The sequence below is a fragment of the Aplysia californica genome, unplaced genomic scaffold (assembly GCF_000002075.1).
Source record: "Aplysia californica isolate F4 #8 unplaced genomic scaffold, AplCal3.0 scaffold00024, whole genome shotgun sequence".
In the NCBI taxonomy this organism is placed as follows: Eukaryota; Metazoa; Mollusca; class Gastropoda; order Aplysiida; family Aplysiidae; genus Aplysia; species Aplysia californica.
In genome coordinates this window covers 1,478,465-1,496,956 of record NW_004797294.1, presented here as the reverse complement: position 1 = coordinate 1,496,956, position 18,492 = coordinate 1,478,465, and the positions used below count along the sequence as shown (strand labels likewise).

The 18,492-nt window shown below is 37.6% G+C and overlaps 2 protein-coding genes across 4 annotated transcripts in view; one reads left to right on the top strand and one right to left on the bottom strand.

Moving 5' to 3' along the window:
• Positions 1–530: 530 nt before the first annotated feature.
• LOC101856237 (tRNA methyltransferase 10 homolog A) lies at positions 531–11,991 on the bottom strand. Its single transcript, XM_005090971.3, has 7 exons — positions 11,709–11,991; positions 8,131–8,296; positions 7,544–7,615; positions 5,945–6,016; positions 4,296–4,442; positions 2,855–2,960; positions 531–1,820 (listed from the first exon to the last, which is right to left on the bottom strand). The coding sequence occupies exons 1-7, from the start codon at positions 11,930–11,932 to the stop codon at positions 1,339–1,341; spliced, it is 1,269 nt and encodes a 422-aa protein (XP_005091028.1). The 5' UTR covers positions 11,933–11,991; the 3' UTR covers positions 531–1,338.
• Positions 11,992–12,255: 264 nt separating this feature from the next.
• LOC101855697 (microsomal triglyceride transfer protein large subunit) overlaps positions 12,256–18,492 on the top strand; it is a 36,875-nt gene continuing 30,638 nt past the window's right edge. The window contains exons 1-3 of one of the 3 annotated variants that reach the window (XM_005090969.3): positions 12,256–12,513; positions 13,071–13,171; positions 16,615–16,799. In XM_005090969.3, the coding sequence (XP_005091026.1) occupies positions 13,111–13,171; positions 16,615–16,799 (246 nt within the window). In that variant the 5' untranslated portion in view covers positions 12,256–12,513; positions 13,071–13,110. Of the gene's footprint in view, positions 12,514–13,007; positions 13,172–16,614; positions 16,800–18,492 lie in introns of all 3 variants that reach the window. The other 2 variants (XM_005090970.3, XM_005090968.3) reach the window with 2 other exon arrangements.

The following is an 18,492-nucleotide window of genomic DNA, read 5'->3' as shown; positions in this document are numbered from 1 at the left end:
TCCCCGAAAACCATCCACTGCACCTGCATCATGGACCATTATTCACTTAGCCGATTGCATGTGAGCAATCAGTGGCCTTCTTTCATACCAACGCATGCGTTGTTGGCATGCAAACGTGTCCACTCTAGCTTGTGTCGGGGTCAGATTAGCGGCCTGCACACATGCATCTGTGGGTGCGTGTCGGGGTGGAGGGGCACCATCGGTCCGGGAGTGGAACGCTGCAGAGACACAAACGCATCACAGTCCCCCCCCTCCCCCCCCATGGCAACTGATCATTGTTACAATGATAAGCTAGTCTACATTATGAATTATGTGCTGGTCTATGGAATAAAAAATTGCTGTATGCTAGACTCTACATAGCAACACAACTTTTTGGCAAACAATCGAGATGACACAGGCGTGCATTTGAACGAATCTGTCTTTTTTTGCACAGCTCATAATATGCAGGCATTTCAGGCACCACTTGTTACTTCTCTTTATACATTACTTGCTCAGTGCCTGTAACTATCTACACAAAACCTCCTGTTTACTGTAATGAACACTCGGATTCAACGAGATTTTAAGTCAGGCCCGGCGACCTTGTTGAATCCGAGTTCCACTGTATAAGAGAAAAGGCAAAATAAAGCTCGCACTTGTAAAAACATACAAGCCTATCCAATATTATAAGCAACAAGTTCTATAACGTGACAGCTCAATAAAAGTTTGGTTAACATACCGCAATCTTTCCTTTTGCTTCTAGAGCAAATTACATCGGTACACAATGTAGAGCCCTGTGTTCAAGAAAAATACTCTGGAATAGTTTTCTTCTAAATCTCATGCATGGCCTCTGTTTCCTTCACCATGGACATATGTTATTAGATTTTAAATACTGACTTCAAGTGAAATAACCAGTAACATTTAGCTCATTAAACCCAAAAAATCAATTCTGTCAAACCTTGGAAATCCATTCCGGGGTTAAGGAAAGAAGCTATAACACAACTTTTAGATTCAGATCTACAACAATGACAAGTATTAAGTTCTGCCAATAAAATCTCTCACAACTTAATTCTTAATGCGGCATGTCCAAAAATGACTAATTACATTGCAGGTGTTCCAAGGATACAGTGGAGTCTGCTTGAACTGAAATCTACCGGACTAGCAAATTTTATTTGGTTAAGCCGGGTTTTCGATTTAGAGAGGTTTCTCAAATAGAAAAAAAATAAAAAATCAGGGAATTTATTTTCTTTCGGTTTACTGCTGTTTTTGGATTATCCGCGATCGGTTTAAGCAGACTCCACCATACTATTTTGGAAAGGTACATGAGATGATTTAAAAATAAAATAAACAAGAAGTGTTGTGTCAGCTTTGCATTTCAGCTCCTGTGGTGCTTTGAGCATCTGACACTTGATCATCTTTGTCAGTATTGTGTCCTCTCAGATCTTTTTCCTTCTCTACCACAACTGATGTGCCACTCTCCTGCATCTGACCACAACTTCTCTCATCAGATGCACCAGAGCAGCATCCTGAACTACCACTCTCCTCCCCGTTATTGCCAGTAACTCGATTCTTTCCCTCCAAACTTTTTTCACTCTCAACACAACTTTCTGGTGGTGTAGTTCCAGATGTGGTGTCTTTCCTCTTTTCATTATCACTTTCTTCTCCCTGTTCAAACTCCTCCTCCTGTCCATCTTCATCCTCCTCTTCTAGTTCCCCCTCTTTTTCCTCCTCAGCTGTGTCTGCATTTTTTTCTTTTAGACTAGCTTGCTTTCTTTGTGGCATTTCTGACAGGAAAGCCTTTTTCCAATCATGTAACTCGGTGAACCTCAGAAGCATTGAGAACACTGAAAAGAGAAACAAGAAAACGAATGACAATAAATTTTCTATATAACATCGACAACAAAATTTACCAAACCTTTCATTCTTTTACTGCAGTGTCAGTGTGTACTGAGCTGGACCACGATACCATGACTTTAGTCTCAATCTTTGAAATGCGTTCTTCAACATGTGTTACTTTTGGGAGTTTTTTACAGCTCTCAACCCACTTACCTCAGACCTTAGACGGATGTTCAATCGACCAAGATGCCTCTTTAAAAAAACGTTGCATTGCAGAAAGTGGTGTCAAGCCAATACAATATGATCCATACTAATACCATTTATCACTGCTGAATATTACACAAACATTTACTTCAAAATCTTCTATTCTAGCATAAACAAAAGGGGAAAAAATATAAATACAACAGGAAACAATGACATGTACTTAATAATAAAAAATAATAAATAGCATTTGTATAGCGCGTATCCTCGCTCAACAGCAGGCTCTATGCGCTTTACACTATATTATTACCCCAGCAGACTATAGAACACTCCAAAACATTCTCAGCTTCCCGGGAAGCATACAGTGTAAGCAGCTGATTAAGCGCTAAAACACTAACAAACTGACAAGATCTTTCGCTGTCCATAGCCGGGCACCCATTCCCACCTGGGTGAAGTGAGGAAAATTCATGTAAAGTGCCTTTCCCAAGGACACAACGTTGGGTCCCTGATGGGATTCGAACCCACGACCTTACGGTTGCGAGTCCGAAAGCCTAACCACTAGGCCACCGACGCCACTTCTTTTCTTCTTCCTAACAGATGATCAATTATGGCCTAAACTGGTGAACTACATTTATTTTTACCAAAAAGTGAAGGAAAGGGACGGGCAAAGTGTAACTGTAACAATTTCAAAGGTCAATCAAGGTTTATATCTTAATCTAAAGCCATGAAACCATCCATAACTTTGGTTTGAATCATATCTGTAGCAAGAGGACATCTGTGTTGCCTTTATCGAAGGAGGATGAAAAATGAAAATTTCACAAAAGCTACATTATTACTTTACCGTGGTTCACAGCAAGAACTTTTCGAGTTGTCATCTCAAAGTAATCCCCTATGGGCAGTTGGGCGTGTGCAATACCTTTGTCCTCTGCCAGTTGATGACACAGTCCCTGGGGAAGCAGGTGCGTCAGGTTTGTTAATGGGTGTGTGAGGGGGGGGTTAAGGAGTTGGACCATTTGACCAAATGTAATTAAATGGAAAAATGGAACACAGAAGACAGAAGAGTTCAGACAAATGTGAAAAATGTTAGAAAAGTAGAGGAGCTGTTGTGAATAGTAGAATAAAAATTGTGGAGGAAGAGAGTTGAGACCGAAGAGCAGCAAGAATAGTGTGAAGGAGAAAAGAAGTCGAGACAAATGCATGTAAGAGTAAGAATGAAGAAGAAAAATTTTTTTTCTTCCCTGCATACAACATTAAGTCTTTATGCAAATGGGCCTCGTCAATGGTCTGTTTCCATACAGCAGTACTTTACAGCACTGTGATTTATTATAGTAACAACCATATGTGTCAAGACACACAAGAATCAGGTGCTCCTCAGTTTTTAGACTTATGGAGTTAATATGATCTTAAAGCTAATTCATTTGTCTTGCATTTGGAGGAAAAAATGTGCATCAATCTTGAATAGAATTCAATAATTTACAAATGAAGGAGATGGGGGTCGCCTGGTTTCAGAGGCTAAATTTGTGGAAAAAATGGCTGCCAAAGTTTGGTGACTTCCAAAGCTTGAGTGTCTTTAGAAACCAGAAACTTATATTTTTGGCGCCTTTGATCAATATTTTTGAGTAAAATTCATACAGAAATATGTTCTTAAATGGACATAGAAGGTGCTGGACTCCCCCCCCCCCCCCCCCCGAAAAAAAAGAACATTTGAAGAAAAGTGCCCAACGGCCAGAAAAATGCCGGTTTCCTGGATTACATTATTTTGTGGCCACAACAGACTCAAACACCATATGCACACCAAATTAAAAGTGGGAGAAACAGCGACATGTGAATGTGGACACGACCAAGAGGATGCCAACCATGTCCTTTAGCACTGCCCGCGCTACGCCACCCTTCGCTCACAGACGTGGCAGAATGTGGCTCCCCTTTAGAGAAAACTCTATGGCAGTCTTTCAGGGTTGAAGCAAACTACACAGTTTGAACGCAACATCGGACTGACTGTCTAGCTGCTGTCATCGAGAACAAGGAAGAAGAAGAATGACAAGCCCCTGATTTCAACATGCTGCCTCAAATATTTCACAAGGCACAGGGTAGGGAAGAGGCAAATCTGAAGTGAATGTACAATCGAATGTGCTCAAATGGCCACCCACCTGTTCAAGACAATCACCAGTACAAACAATCACTTCCCACTGTCATGAATCTACATCTGGTGTCATTCCTTATCTCGCACTATTTCAAGCAAGCGTGGGAAAATACCCGCTGGCAGTTGAGAAAGGCCTTCTCACCTTGTGCTTATTGTGGTCCACCAAGCCGCCGATGACATAAACTTTATCCTCGGACAAGTCAGAGAGGATGTTTGGAGATTCGCTAGTCAAGTATACAAGGCTGTCTTTGGAGAAGGCTTCATCATATGGCCGGGTGTCAACATAGACCTGAAAAATGGAAAGAAAATAGACTTTTTTAAACAAAAAATTACTATTACCACGATGGGATTTCAAACCTGTTTGTTTTTTTCCCTCTTGAAAATAACTATAGTATTAATACTAATAGTTATAAAATTGATAAGAAGAAGAAGAAGAAGAAGAAGAAGAAGAAGAAGAAGAAGAAAAAGAAGAAGAAGAATGATAATAATAATAATAATAATAATAATAATAATAATAATAATAATAATAATGATCACTTCCATAGTGCCCACTTCCTGGTGGCTCTAATAAGATTTAAATCAATGTTTCATGCATTTTGACCCTCTCGAATCTATACACACTACAACTTCCCTTTACAAAAAAAAGCTGACACAAAGAAATTCTCTGGTCCCATGATGTTTGTGTTATCAGGGTTTTAGAGTATGTTCTTGTAAGTCATTCAAAATCAAAACAGAGTTAGGACCGTTTCCCAATTCCAGTGTGCTGGAGCAAAATTGAGGTATCTCAATGAAACCGTTGCTTTCTAAATTGGCTGTCACAGCTGCAAAGAATTCAGAGAACAGACAATGAGAAAGACAGGGCATGAGCACATTCAGCCTGCCACATTGAACAGATGTAAAATTCAGAGGTCCCTCCTCATGAATAGCCATATAGTGTCGAAAGAGGATTAAAACCCCTACTAAACCACTTAGTTTCAACAAAGGGTATGAATTTGGTTAATACAGTATAACACAGATAGCTCGAATTTGTCGGGACTGGCCTCAGTAGTTCGAGGAATATGTGAACAGCGGAATGGCATCAGCTGTGTCAGAGAATCAAGGTAAGCAACAAAGATTGCAACTTTAAGGGCAAAACAATAGATTGATTACATCCCTTCGTACGTCTGCGAACAGAACGCGACAACGTGTTTTTTGGGCAAAGGCAACGCTCACTGTAGGTAGGCTTACAATGAGCCCTTTTAAAATTTTTTTGTTTATCCCACCTCTCCCACCAAGCACGAAGTCCTTTGTGAAGAGGGGTGGGGTAGCCGATCGTGTGAGGCACAACCCTACCTCTCGCCCGCTCCACACAAACCTAGCTAGGTCTAGCGCCAAGGCACGCGTTTCTAGCAGTGCACTAAAAATAGTACAGCTAGCTGCTTCTGTGGAGGGTGGAAGGTGGTATTTTACCGATTTTGCCTTTTTCTGTTTTAAAAAAAAATTGTTTTGTCTCAAGTGCACCTAAAGGAAATTGACTTTAGACCTATATGGTGGCGTAATTAGTTTGACTTTTCTGTGTTTGTGGCATGATTTTGAGTCCTCTGTGTTTGACCTATCCATGTAATACTACATATCGAAGAAAAAAAAATAAATAAGGGCAGAGCAAACTGCAAAGAAAAGATAATGTAAAAAAAAATATTTTAAAAAACATATAAAATGAAATATACTTCCAAGAAATTTTGAAGGATTAATTCTTCGAAAAATTTTCTGCCCCTGTAAATTCAAAACTACTTTAAGAAGTCAAAAACTTACGTCCCATCCCTTGTAGTCACCAATTTCATCCAGCCGCTTCATGGTTTTTCCAGACGAACCACAGAAGTGCATCTGCAAAAAAAGCATTATCTTTTTTATGTACGAGAGATGAACCACCTTATATAAAGAATAGTAAAAAAAAGTAAAAACCTTAAACAGAAAATAAATTGTATTTTTGCAGTAGGTATTGCACTTCATCTCCTTATTCGTAACATCACACACAGCTAGCTAGTTACTTGAGCAAGTACGGGGACTGACACATGTAGCAGAAATTAGTTTAGTTTTAGTATGTGTTTTACAGCACTTGCAACACAATAAGGTAATATAAGTGCCGAAGATTAGAGGTGTTACAACAGAGTAACAAACAAACGCAAAAAAAGGAGGGGAGATAAAGACAACAGATGTTTGATAGGAAAGAAGAAGCAAACCACACCAGAGCACCCACCAACCACCCACGTAGTAGAAATATGTTGTAGTTTTCAAAGAGCAGGTATAATGGTAAAATGGTAGCCACAAACCAGATTAAAAAGGCAATCGCTTCTTGGCCTTTCAGCTAGGATCAAAGTGTAGCATCTGTTCCTGACTTTTTGGCCTTGTGCTGAGTACAGCGGAGCAGATACTACAGACGCTGATGAGGCTTTATTTAGCCTCAGATATAATATCTATTGGATGGCAACGTCCTCTTAAATAATTTTTTAAATTTATTTCTTTTAAGATTAAAAAGGTAATAAGGAGACAATCATAATACTGGGATAAAAAATGACCAGACAACATAAAAGCGCATGAAAACTACCAGCTACAAAAAAATGGTGGAAAAAGTAGCAATAAAAGGTGATGTTACTAACAGTAACACTATGTTGAGCTAGCCCGCCTAAAAATTTGAGCTATCTTTTTTTGCTGTGAAACTCATGAGGCCAAAAAGAAAAAAACTCAATACAGCAAAATACCCTACGATTTTTCAGTTTACTTTTCGTAAATTGATGGTGAGTAAGAGGTAATTTATAACCTGGAACAGCAAGCTTTGATCTCAATGAACTAAAAAACATGGTAGCTCCTTCTAAAAAAACAATTTTCAAGTATCAGGAAAAAGATACTCAAAAGTCACTTGTCCTTTTATATGTCAGAATTTGTAAAACTCGGAGTACATTCATTTATCACAAATGAAAATATACACATCTCAGGGCCCATCATTTTGACATCTAGTGCCATAAAATACTGTACAGAATCAGCACTATGTGTCTCTGATAAAAATGACTACTTTCATTTTTATTATTGGAATAATTACCTGTCCGTCTATGACTATGACACCAAAAATTACCAACAACAGGCTTGACAATTGGCAGGATGGTCACATTTATGCTACAGGAAAATATGAGACAGTATTTAAATGTGTAACTCACAAAGCATTCAAGAATCTGAAAACTTAAAATGTAAATAAATGCAGTCACATCTCTATTTTCTCTTAAAAACGTACAGATTTTTTTCACCAAAAGTATTCTTCTTTCCAACATTCAACTCCAATAGCAAAGACCCAAGCTATGTAACAAAACCAACAAGTCATAATCAAGCTAGTTCAAAAGACCACACAAGAACATGTACCTGTAAGGGATTCTGGGCTCTCCTGTTGGCTGAGTAGCAGTGACGTAGCTGGCAGGTCAGGGATGTCACATCCTGGAGAGGGAGATGTACAACAAACAAAACCAAGCCATAATCAACAACAGCATCAGTGTGAAATAAGACAGTGTTATGGTCAGTATAACAGATGGTTGGAATATAATATACATATAACTCTTTAAATTGACAGTGGGAATGTATATCATATATAAGTCTTTAAATTGCATCTGATCTTTCCTTTTTTCTCGAAAAATGAAAATTGCTTCTTTTCTACTTTCATATTGTCTTGATGCGATTATAATTTAAAATGTATTGTTTTAAACATATAGTTAAAAATATAAACCAACTGGCTTTTGTTTTCCATACAGTTTTGACCATGACTAACAATTCTGTGACCTGTTTGACGTTGATTGTTCTTTTGGGTTTGTCGTTTACGATACTTCTCAACAAAGTAGACACGCAACCACTAGGGTATATCTTGTATCTAGGTAAAACACTACTGGATAGAGGCCAACCTTCATTCAACGGCTCAAGAGTTTTAAGTCTTAAAAAGTAAGTGAGCAAAACAGTACCTTGTCATTCATGTATTCATCCAAAGAAAGGTCCAAAACAACTTGGATTTTGCAGGAGGAGTTTTTCATAGTATTTGTCTTCAATCTCTTTCTATTGGGACCAATATCCTCTCCTTTTTCTCTTCTTTCTGCAAGACGCTGTTTCCTTTTCTGCTTTTCCTGCTGCCTGAAATACAACAAAAGAAATTACAGCAAAACTAAACCACATGATATTATACTCGGCCATAAATTACACGACAAAAAAGATTGGGTAATCCCTCGGAGAGTTTATAAACTTATATCACAGATTAGGACTGGGTAAACACAATCGATTTTTGAATATTATCATGATGATAAAAAAAGCAAATTTATGTTATTTCATAAATGTTTCAACAGATTGTGAGTATTGGATAATTCATTAAAAAATCAAAAACAACATTGAACGAGGCCACAGCAGTCAAAAGTCTCTTTGGACTAACAACCAGAGAGGAGATAACAAAACATAACATTTTAGGCAACTGTGACTTGTGTCACTTTTAAACAAAATCGCGTGATGTAGAAGCTAAAATGCCACATCCAACAGACCAGTGAAAACATTTAATTCAAGTAATAATTTCCTGGTGGTGGTATTTTTAAAGACATAGTTTTTCTCGACCTAAGAAAGTCTGATTAGGAATTTACAACACGGGTTATAAACAAACTTAAACATTATATATATTTTATACAGCAAGCAATAATATCATCAGTATCAAAAATGAAACTCTGTCAATAGACAATGGCACTCTGAGGGTGTATACTGTATTCTGTATACAGTATAACATGGATAGGTCGAACGCATAGACTTGAAATGATGCATCCGTCGAACTGTGCTTGCGGTCCCGTTCTTTTCTTACTTTATCTTTATCTTCAATATCCCTTGACCTACGGATCCTTCGAACTACCGAGGCCGGTCCCAACGAATTCGACCTGTCCCTGTTATATTGTACAAACTATCTTCAGTATTTGATTGCACTGTGCTTGATGGTTTAAGATTATAAGATTAGCAACATTCTATTATACAAATAATCTTACACAAACACCTGATATATGTAAAAAATGCTGTAATTTTAATTCTTTTACCTCTCTAACAGACCAACTTATTTTATAATCCATATTATATGTACATCATTTTTTGGTATTTTTTTACTTTCCCTCCCGTCTCACACTCAGCTACCAGATGCCTTTTTTCTACTAAATATTGATGCGCTGAACACAAATATCAACTTCATTTCCGTCGCAAATTAATAGTTTTTGAAACATTTGATTGTTTTTAACCGAGATAGACATGCTTTGAACCAATTGGGGGGTTACAGGGGGGCTTGCCCCACTGGGGTAAAAGAATATCTGGGGGGTTACAGGGGGGCATGCCAACCTGTTTTTACCCATAATTTGATATTTTACAGTTAGATTTGAAATTGTCTTGAAAATAATTGATTTGCGACAGTTTTAGTGGCTTTATGTGTGATCTGCAGCAAACAGTACAGCAGTTTGACCCCTGAAACAGTGCATCTGTGTGCGGGAGTGAAAGTAAAAATTTACCCATTTTTTAATAGAAACACAGGTTTCTTTACGAGAAGTGGTTTATTTAAAAAGTGCTCATAAGTGTAAAAACTTTTGAAAAAAAAGCTATCAAATTAAAAATACAAACTTAACAGGAGAAAGAGATATATATATGAGAAGGGACTCGAGTCAATTGCAGGCCATAGGGAAACATAATCATGCTCTATCACATTACTTTCTCCAAGCCAAACTAAGTCCCTCTTCAAAGTCCTGAAACATAGATTTGTTTTGGACTTATAATTTGGAAGTGACTATTCTTACCCGGGTTGAGAATAGAAACGATCGACCTCTCACCCCGGGTGAGACTTGCCACCGTTGGCTATTCTCACCCGGTGTGAAACAAGACCTGTTTTTCCTAATTTAGGAATACTTTCTATCGGTGTGGATGATCAAATGGATAAAAGCAAAGAAATAATTACGTTATAGCACAAAAGTAAGCTAATTTGATCGTCTACAAAGATGCTATGGCTTTTCACTTTTCGAATCGAGCCGAACTACTCAGGTCGCCATTTTGTTTTGCCGGAAGTTCTCGCAAGATCTAATCCTCCCCTCTTCTCTCTCTCTCTGTCTCTTTCTGAATACTGTCTATCGGTGTGGACGATCAAATTGACCAAAACAAAGTTTAAAAATAATGTTTAAACACAGTAAATTAATTTGGTCGTCTACAAAGATGCTACGGCTATTTAACCTTTCGAATCGAGCCGAAGTAAGCGCCATTTTGTTTTGCCCGGAAGTTCACGCGCTACTCCTCTCTCTCTCTACTGCCCACAGACAAAATTTTGTACGAATTTAGGCTAACAGCAGTAGTAATGGAACGTTTGTTCACGGCGCAAAATTCTAAAAATTTCCTGTTATCACAGTGTAGAATTCTGCGGTTCAGGGTAAACGCAAAATTGGTTGGCCTAGATCTAGGCTATAACGTTGAACGCACACCGGGTGAGAATAGCCAAAAGACTCGCCTGCGCTATTCTCACCCCGGGTGAGAATAGAGGTGGCCTATAATTTCAAATATTATAATAGAAAATGCAACTGAACATGCTCAAATGACCATCTGTCCAAGTAATAAAATTACTAGAACACTTCCCAACTCCTCTTTTGGTTTTTTTCTATATAAATATATAATATAATATAATAAAATGACACTGTCCAAGAGTACCACTATATCTAAGTTTATATTTTTCTCACCCACGCTGGGTGGGTCAAGTCACGCTCTGTCCCAGACTACCCCGAACTGTCCAGAGGAGTGATTTACTTCCAACGTTTATTTTCAGTTAGGGAAAAGTGATATTTTTTTTCGACGTCTATTTTCTGTTAGGAGTTTTGGAAAGTACATCGTCTAACACGGGTAACTGGAATTTCGTTGGGGACTGAAGATAGTGTTCAAGATTTCCGTAATTCCTCATGTCCGTGAAAGCCCCAAATATAAAGAAAGAGAGAGAAAATCAAGAGAGGAAAAAAAGAACCAATTAACGTGGTTAGCTCCCTTGATGAACATGTTGACGGTGTGAAAGCAAGAAGATGAATTAAAGTGGAAAGCAGAACATCTCATATGTACACAGTCGACTTCTATGTCATTCCGTTCCTCTCATTTCACTGGCTTTTATAGAAAATTACGCCTCTTGCAATCCACACCGCGCACGCCTCACAGAATGATTGGGAGGACTTCCGTAACGAGCGACCATTATGAGACAGAACAGAATTGAGGGCTTGGGGTAGGGGTAGGGTTAGGGGTAAGGGTAGGGTTAGGGTTAGGGTTAAGGTTAGGGGTAGGGTTAGGGTTAGGTCTAGGCCTCTTCTTTATACTTTATTGTGTTTGAAGGGGTGGTCGCTCGTTACGGAAGTCCTTCCGAAAGATTGAATGCATAGCGAGCCAGTCATGCGGTGCGGTCAGCATCACTCCCCAACCCCCCTTCCTCCAGAGACAAGGTGAAAGAGAGAGAGTCTCAATTGCCACCCCGTCACTTGGTGGCAACTGACGCTACCATTTAAAAATTTTATACCTTCGCTCTTGCTTCACGGCCAACCATCGTTCCTTCCTTTTCAACTTCTTCAGTTGATTCTTTGACAACTTTTGGGTGTCATCCACGACACCTTTGTCTTCAGACTTGTTTATATCACAGTGATCCATATTCCCTATTGTAACAGCAGTACTTAATTGTTTTAAAAGAGAGGGAAATAAAAACACAAACACTTCTGCTGACCAATAGTAAAAATGATTTAACATAGGATGATAGGTCACGTCAAACAACTGTACGGCGCCATTTTGTTTGAAGTGAAAATCACGTGATAAAGGGAGGCATGCGTTAATCAGAAAGATCCGATTTCATGGACGCTATTCTTACGAGATCTAGTTCTAGAATTTATCATCTAATCAAACCTTTTCATCAATATTAATACATGATATTTTCTTTTTAGTTTCTAGATTCATATCCTATGTTTCAGATCTATATAGCATAATATTTAAGAATAATAGTTTCATTTAAATTGTGATTACAATTGTGTCAAAGGGAGGGCTCATTGAAGTCATCAAAGGATACAGAATACAGAACAGAGAGAGAGAGAGATTAAGAAAGGGAAGACTGAACTGAAGTGGTCTGCTGCGTGTGTCAGTCAAGCCTACGTGGAAAGTTGTAGTTGTCGGCTGGTCCTGTGATGAAGTGATATCAAAGTTTACTTTTTGCCCTTCGGACCATCCTCCATGCAATCACGACGTTGGCTTTCGCACTGCTGTGACCAGGCCTAGATCTACACTCTACACACAATGCCCTAGATAATCATAAGCGCAGCGATCGAAACTTGTGTCAGGTTAGCTGCTTGGCCCTCTAGGCTAGCGTAGAGTGCGCTGACAAAGCACTGAGTTTAGATAACAACACAACCCCAAGAGAGATAGATCTATTTAGGGCAGCCCATTCAAGTAGAATCTCTAACTTTTATCATGGTAGCAGGCCTCTGAATGATTAGAGTATTGGGCTTGGACAAAACTTTGGTGGCTACGTGGACTTCGTACGAGCTCTTTTGAACAAAAACAGGGTAGAGATAGGGTCGGGGAATATAGACGTACCTAAACTGGATCTAATAGCATTCAACCGTGGAGTCAACGTGTCAGTTTCAGGGACTTGGTTAATTATACTTCATAATTATCATTATCATTGTGCAATTAGATCTAGTTTGCTAGAAATATAGATCAAACCAGATCTAGATCTAGATATATACCAGTAAAAAGGAGATATATATATATATAATATAATATATATATATATATATTCTAATTCTTCTACTTCTACTGCTGCTGTATCAAGTGTTAATTTGAGACCCTGTGAACCAAAGGAAAATAGTAGGCCTAGAATTTTTTTTCCAAGTAGGCACACTGAGACTTGGAACAAGAGTACAGCTAATGACAACATGATGGTGTGTAAACGCAATTTAGCAGCTCTGATTTTTGTGTTGTCTTCAGTTCTACAATGTGAGTATGAGTTTCTTATTTTTTTAATGTATAATGTGTAAGGAAGAGGACTTTTAATATTAAATTATCCTACAATTTTGCAACTTATTTTGTATAGATGCCTAGAAATGTCTAGACTGCCTCTTTGGACTAGGCGTAGAGCCTAGGCCTACGTCTTGTGAACTTGATTCGAATTTTTAAAAAATGAGTAGAATATAGTCTAGTTCATCCACAATTCATGATGAATGATAACGCCTCAACTTGTAATGTTGCTCCCCCTACTAAACTCTACAAGATCTCTTGTAACAGGCTATTAATTTTCTTCAATGGAGAGTCTTGCCGATCCTTTTTTGTCACAACGTGGTGGAATCAGACATATTGTCATGTCAATTTTTGGGCGTCTTGTGTGTGGTGGAGTAAATTGGTATCACCTTATTAACTTAAAATGTGTTCGTTTGTCTTTCTGACGAAGACAGAAATATTATAATAACCTATCTTGCATACAAGTCGAAATATTTGCGATTGAAGGAGGTGGGGTCGCCTGGTTTCAGAGAGGTAAAATAAATTAGAGAGAAAATGGCCCCTAAAACTTTAAAAGTTCCATAGCTTGAGAGTGTGAGGAAACTGAAAATTTAAATTTTTTGTGCCTTTGAACTTTCATCAATGTTTTGCAGAAAAATCCACACAGAAATGTTTTTTTTAATGGACATAAAAAAGGTGATAAAACAAAAGTTGGATAAAAATTGCCAAATCCAAACTGGCGGGAAAATGCCTGTTTTTTTTCAATTTTCATTTTATTTTGACGAGCACCTGATTTCCCAATGCCTCACATTTTTACCATCATCATGTGTGTGAAAATGGTGCCCATTTTTATATTGATGGCTAAATTTATTTTAATTCTCTTGAAATGTATTTTAAATTATTATTATTTCTTGACTTTCATATTTTTATTGACTATATGGAATCAACTGATTTCGTCAGTGAGCTGTTGAGATCACTACAATTCCCCAAAGTTTGAAAATGTTTTTATTGCACTTTGTTGATCAGTGGTAAGCCTATGGTTTTGTGCTCAAGAAGCTTATATTGTCAAAATTTAAATATATATATATATATATTATATATATATTAAAAAAAAAAATTTTTTTAAATATATATATATATATAATATATATGGCCTGTGGCATGGCAGCTGGGGGGTCTTCTAACCTCCATATGATGGCGGCCCGACAAAGTACAAAGGTCCGCGTCTTGGAGTTTAACGAATAATCGGTTTCTCCTTAGATCTGCTGAAAACATGCAAACATTTTAACGAACACGTTTTATTGATTCAATACCAGCCTGCTGGTGGCAACAAGTCCAGTAGAGGTAATACATTTTTAAACTGTTGAAAGTATATATCCCGGATGCTGATACTGACCGAAGAGTATATGATTTTTTGTTGACTGTCACGAACCATGAGCACCTCTATTGTTATCTTAAAGGAAACAGTTTTTGAGGAAAAGATGTTTTGTAAAGTTTACCATTTCTGTTACCTTATTGCGAAGAAGAAGTCTCACGGAAATTTCTTATCATGGTAGGAGAGTTAATTTTCTCTCTTATTAATTGAATTTTAGTTTTGTAACTCCTGCATTTAAGGATGTGTTTTAATTAAAACGTTTTAAAGTTTTCTAGACAGTACAGGAAGAACTTTTCTCTGTGCTACACTGTGGGAGGGGTAACAAGTTATTTGACAGGCATTCTTGAAGAATGGCTTGAAAGTTTGTCCACATTTTTACTTTACTTTACTCACTGGCATACAGTTAACTTTGTTTGATTGTATTGTCACACACATGTCTCAATGTGTACGTACTATGGTAAAATGGAACACCTCAGAAGCGGCAAAACAGTAGCCTAGCCATCACTTTACAGAGTGAAAGACAGAAAGAACATTCTAGAAATAAGAATGAAATTAATAACTCAGTTTGTCGAACATCAGTGTTGATGGTAGAATACACACACATCTCATGACCATCATGTATTTAATTTTAACTGTCTTTTTGCTTTTTCAAAGCGCTCAACCATACAGAGTCATATATATACCTTGATCATAACTCTCTTCTGCAAATATTTATCAATGCAATTCAATAAAATGGACCTTTCGACCAGAAAGAAAAGTGGGCAACCTTACAGGTAATTGACTTAATAAAAGAGGGCTCTGCTAATGTCATAGTCAGCACAAGTACGGAGGGTTTTGTTCGTTATTTGTTCACTGGAATTTCACTACATCAGTCAAACCTCTGCCTGTAACAGCCACCTATCAAAGACAATCACCAGTATAGTATGAAGGGCCACTTTCCACTTTCTTACTCTTTGCTGGGTTTTTTTTATATGACACAGTGTGCAAGATGTTCACATGTCTAAGGCATTCTTTCTCCTTCTCGACTATGGGTGGCCATCCTGAATAGTTTCGACAGTATTTCACTACATCATCTATGCAAAGTGATGACAATTTCTGTTTTTAAAGTCATAAAAATAAGGCCACTCCTGTTTCACCTTTCAGTCTGAGGAGCAAATCTACTTTTTTGTTTCTGTTCAAACCCTTATGATTTGGGAACCCGTCTCGTGTAGCTTCTACTTCCACTAATTTATCTATCAAAAGAATTTCCCCTCAGTTATTGCGTAGGTTCTCTGGCTGGCCACACTAAAAGATAATTGTTCATTTGCTCAGCCATTTTGTGTTAAATTCTTTGTTTTTGAAAACCTATAAATTCATAAACAATCAGTTGTTTTGTTGAAGTCATGCACCCCTCCTTTTGGTCTAATGGCTCAAACTCAAAGCACTCTGTTATTTATGCGGAAGAAACAAGACCAGATGACAACTGATATAGGATGAGAACAGGAATTCCTACCTGGTCTATGTAGCCACAGAGAGAGATCCAGTTTCTCTCATGCTTTGTCTGCATAAGTGGATTACAGAATGTCTTATTCCCTTCATGATTCAAAGACGGGGCAATGCCACTGTTTGAATGTCTTTAGGCCATTCCCAAAGGGGGTCCCTTTCTCATTCTAGTGCACAGTAGAATTGTAAATGGGCAGATCTAACAATGTCATGCTCATGACTGTGCCTGAACTGCAATAGGGAACTGCTGCTTTTTCTTTCCCAATCCTTACTATCGTCAGATTTCTCTACTTCTTTTGTATGTTTGTCACACTCTTGTGACCCGCTATTTCCGGGGTGCCTTGATAGTTGAAGCAGACTTTGTCACGCCGTTGTGCTGCTGAAGCTAGAGAGGTGAGCAGAATAAGTCTGATTCCCTGTAAGGACTTCTCTGTTGACATCCACCTCTTGGTGCTCATATGACCTTATGCCTTATATGCAGTTGCGAGCGCCTTAAAAACCTCTACTAAAAAAACCCCCCAAAAACCTCTGCCTGTCATTGTCATGAAAAGTCGAAGAGTAATTTTTCAATTCTTTGTCCTCTTAGGTATTGCGCTGGATTATGATTCATCCAAGACGTACTCATACTCGTATGAGACCGACTTGCATTTGAATGATGCCAATAGTAAGAGGGCAACAAGAGCTCAGCAGGATGTTGGAGTGAAACTGTCTGTCAGTTTCCAGCTGTCTACGCTCTTCAAAAATTCAGAAGTTCAGTTGTTCAAGCTCTCTGTAAGTAGGCCTATGTTGTGATAGTTTAGATATTTTGTCTAATCATGCTAGTTGAAATGATAAAAATCCTTTCACTTTCTTTCCAAAACTTTCAAACTCACATTTATTCATGTGGTTTTCAGGTTTTCTGTTGTTAGATTGAGATAGGCTTTTTTTTCCTAATTTGAAAATCTAGTTCTTGCTACCACATTTCTCTATATTTATTTTGAAATTAAAAAATTTTAAAGAGCTAATATCTTTTGGCTTTTGATGAAAAGAAAGAAATGAACTTTAGGCTTTCATTAAAACATTTTTAATGCAAGTTTTCGTTGTTTGCACTAGTATTGATTATTTTATACATCCAACTGATGTCTGTTGTGTAGCGATTAGACACTATTTTTCCATTCACACAAAAGGAATGAGCTTGATTCTCAAGTAGGGAAATTTTTAATCAACTGTCACTCTGTCTTTCTGCTGAGACGTTATCCCTCTCTTCAACGTGGGTTTGCCCTGACAGGCAGGGTGGAAGCAGCTGACCTCCTAAATGACCTCATTTGTGTTGATAGGGACATCTACAATTACATCTTATACATCCCAACTCTTTAAAAATATTTTGTACCGTTTTTATTTTCACACATTTTTAACTTTGTTGTGACTTTGGTTATAGTTATAGCAAATATTTTCTTAATGCTCAACTTTATGTAGTTATTAATATGGTGGACGGTCAGTGACTAGACTTTTATCTGTGGCAGATTGCTATAAACCCCAAGTGCATTAGGGAGTAGCATTGAACTATTTCACCTAGATAAGTTATCACTATGATATATAACTGATAGTTCACTGGATGGATGGAAGGGGAGATCTTTTTTATGTTCATCGTGAATATAGCACAGAAAAAAATGCTTTCAATGAGATTTGATTCAGATGAGTGGGCTGGTATCAGTTGAAATTCTAATCTAGTTTGCACTACCTATGACTCAAAGCATCTACAGTTACAGCGACTTTTCTTTTTTTTTTCCGTATTATAATTCTGTAGGTGTCAACAGTTTAAACCTTTTTTTTTTTAAAGAACAGATTTCAATTGTTTAAGCATTTTTTTGTTTGTTTTAAAGAAACAGTCCATTTCAAAGGGTTGGTTTATGGAAAACTTTTACAAGTTAAAGGCTTTAAATTGTTGTCTTCAGTTTTAACTATGTTGCCTTTTTTATATTTAACTCATGTTTCAAGGTGGATGTTGAAAATCATTGGGTTAAAGGGAGCACAGCTGTGTGTGATTTGTGGATTGTGTTGTTGTTATAAATCGATCCAGAGGGATATAAATATAATATTTACATTGAGAGACCTGTGGCAGATATGGGAATTTAAAAAATACACTTTGATGATATGTCTTGAACCTTTATATATTGCACATATTGGATACAAATGGGAAATCTCATATAGTCAAAAGATTTTGGTTCTGGGGTTGTTGTTTTTTTTATGTTTGTTTATCTAGTTTCTATAGGCAAATGATTGATTGGAAGTGTCCATAAAGTTGTTTTTAAACTAAACTAATTTTGAGCTATGCACTAGGTTTCTGTGTTATGTTATGTAGATGTTTGCATTTTGTTGCAGACAATCGTTCCCTTCTCTTTTCTACCTTTAGCCTTTGTGAGGGGAATGTAATGTAGTATACTATCTTTATTCTAAGATGTTGAATTTTTAAAAAAGGGAGGGG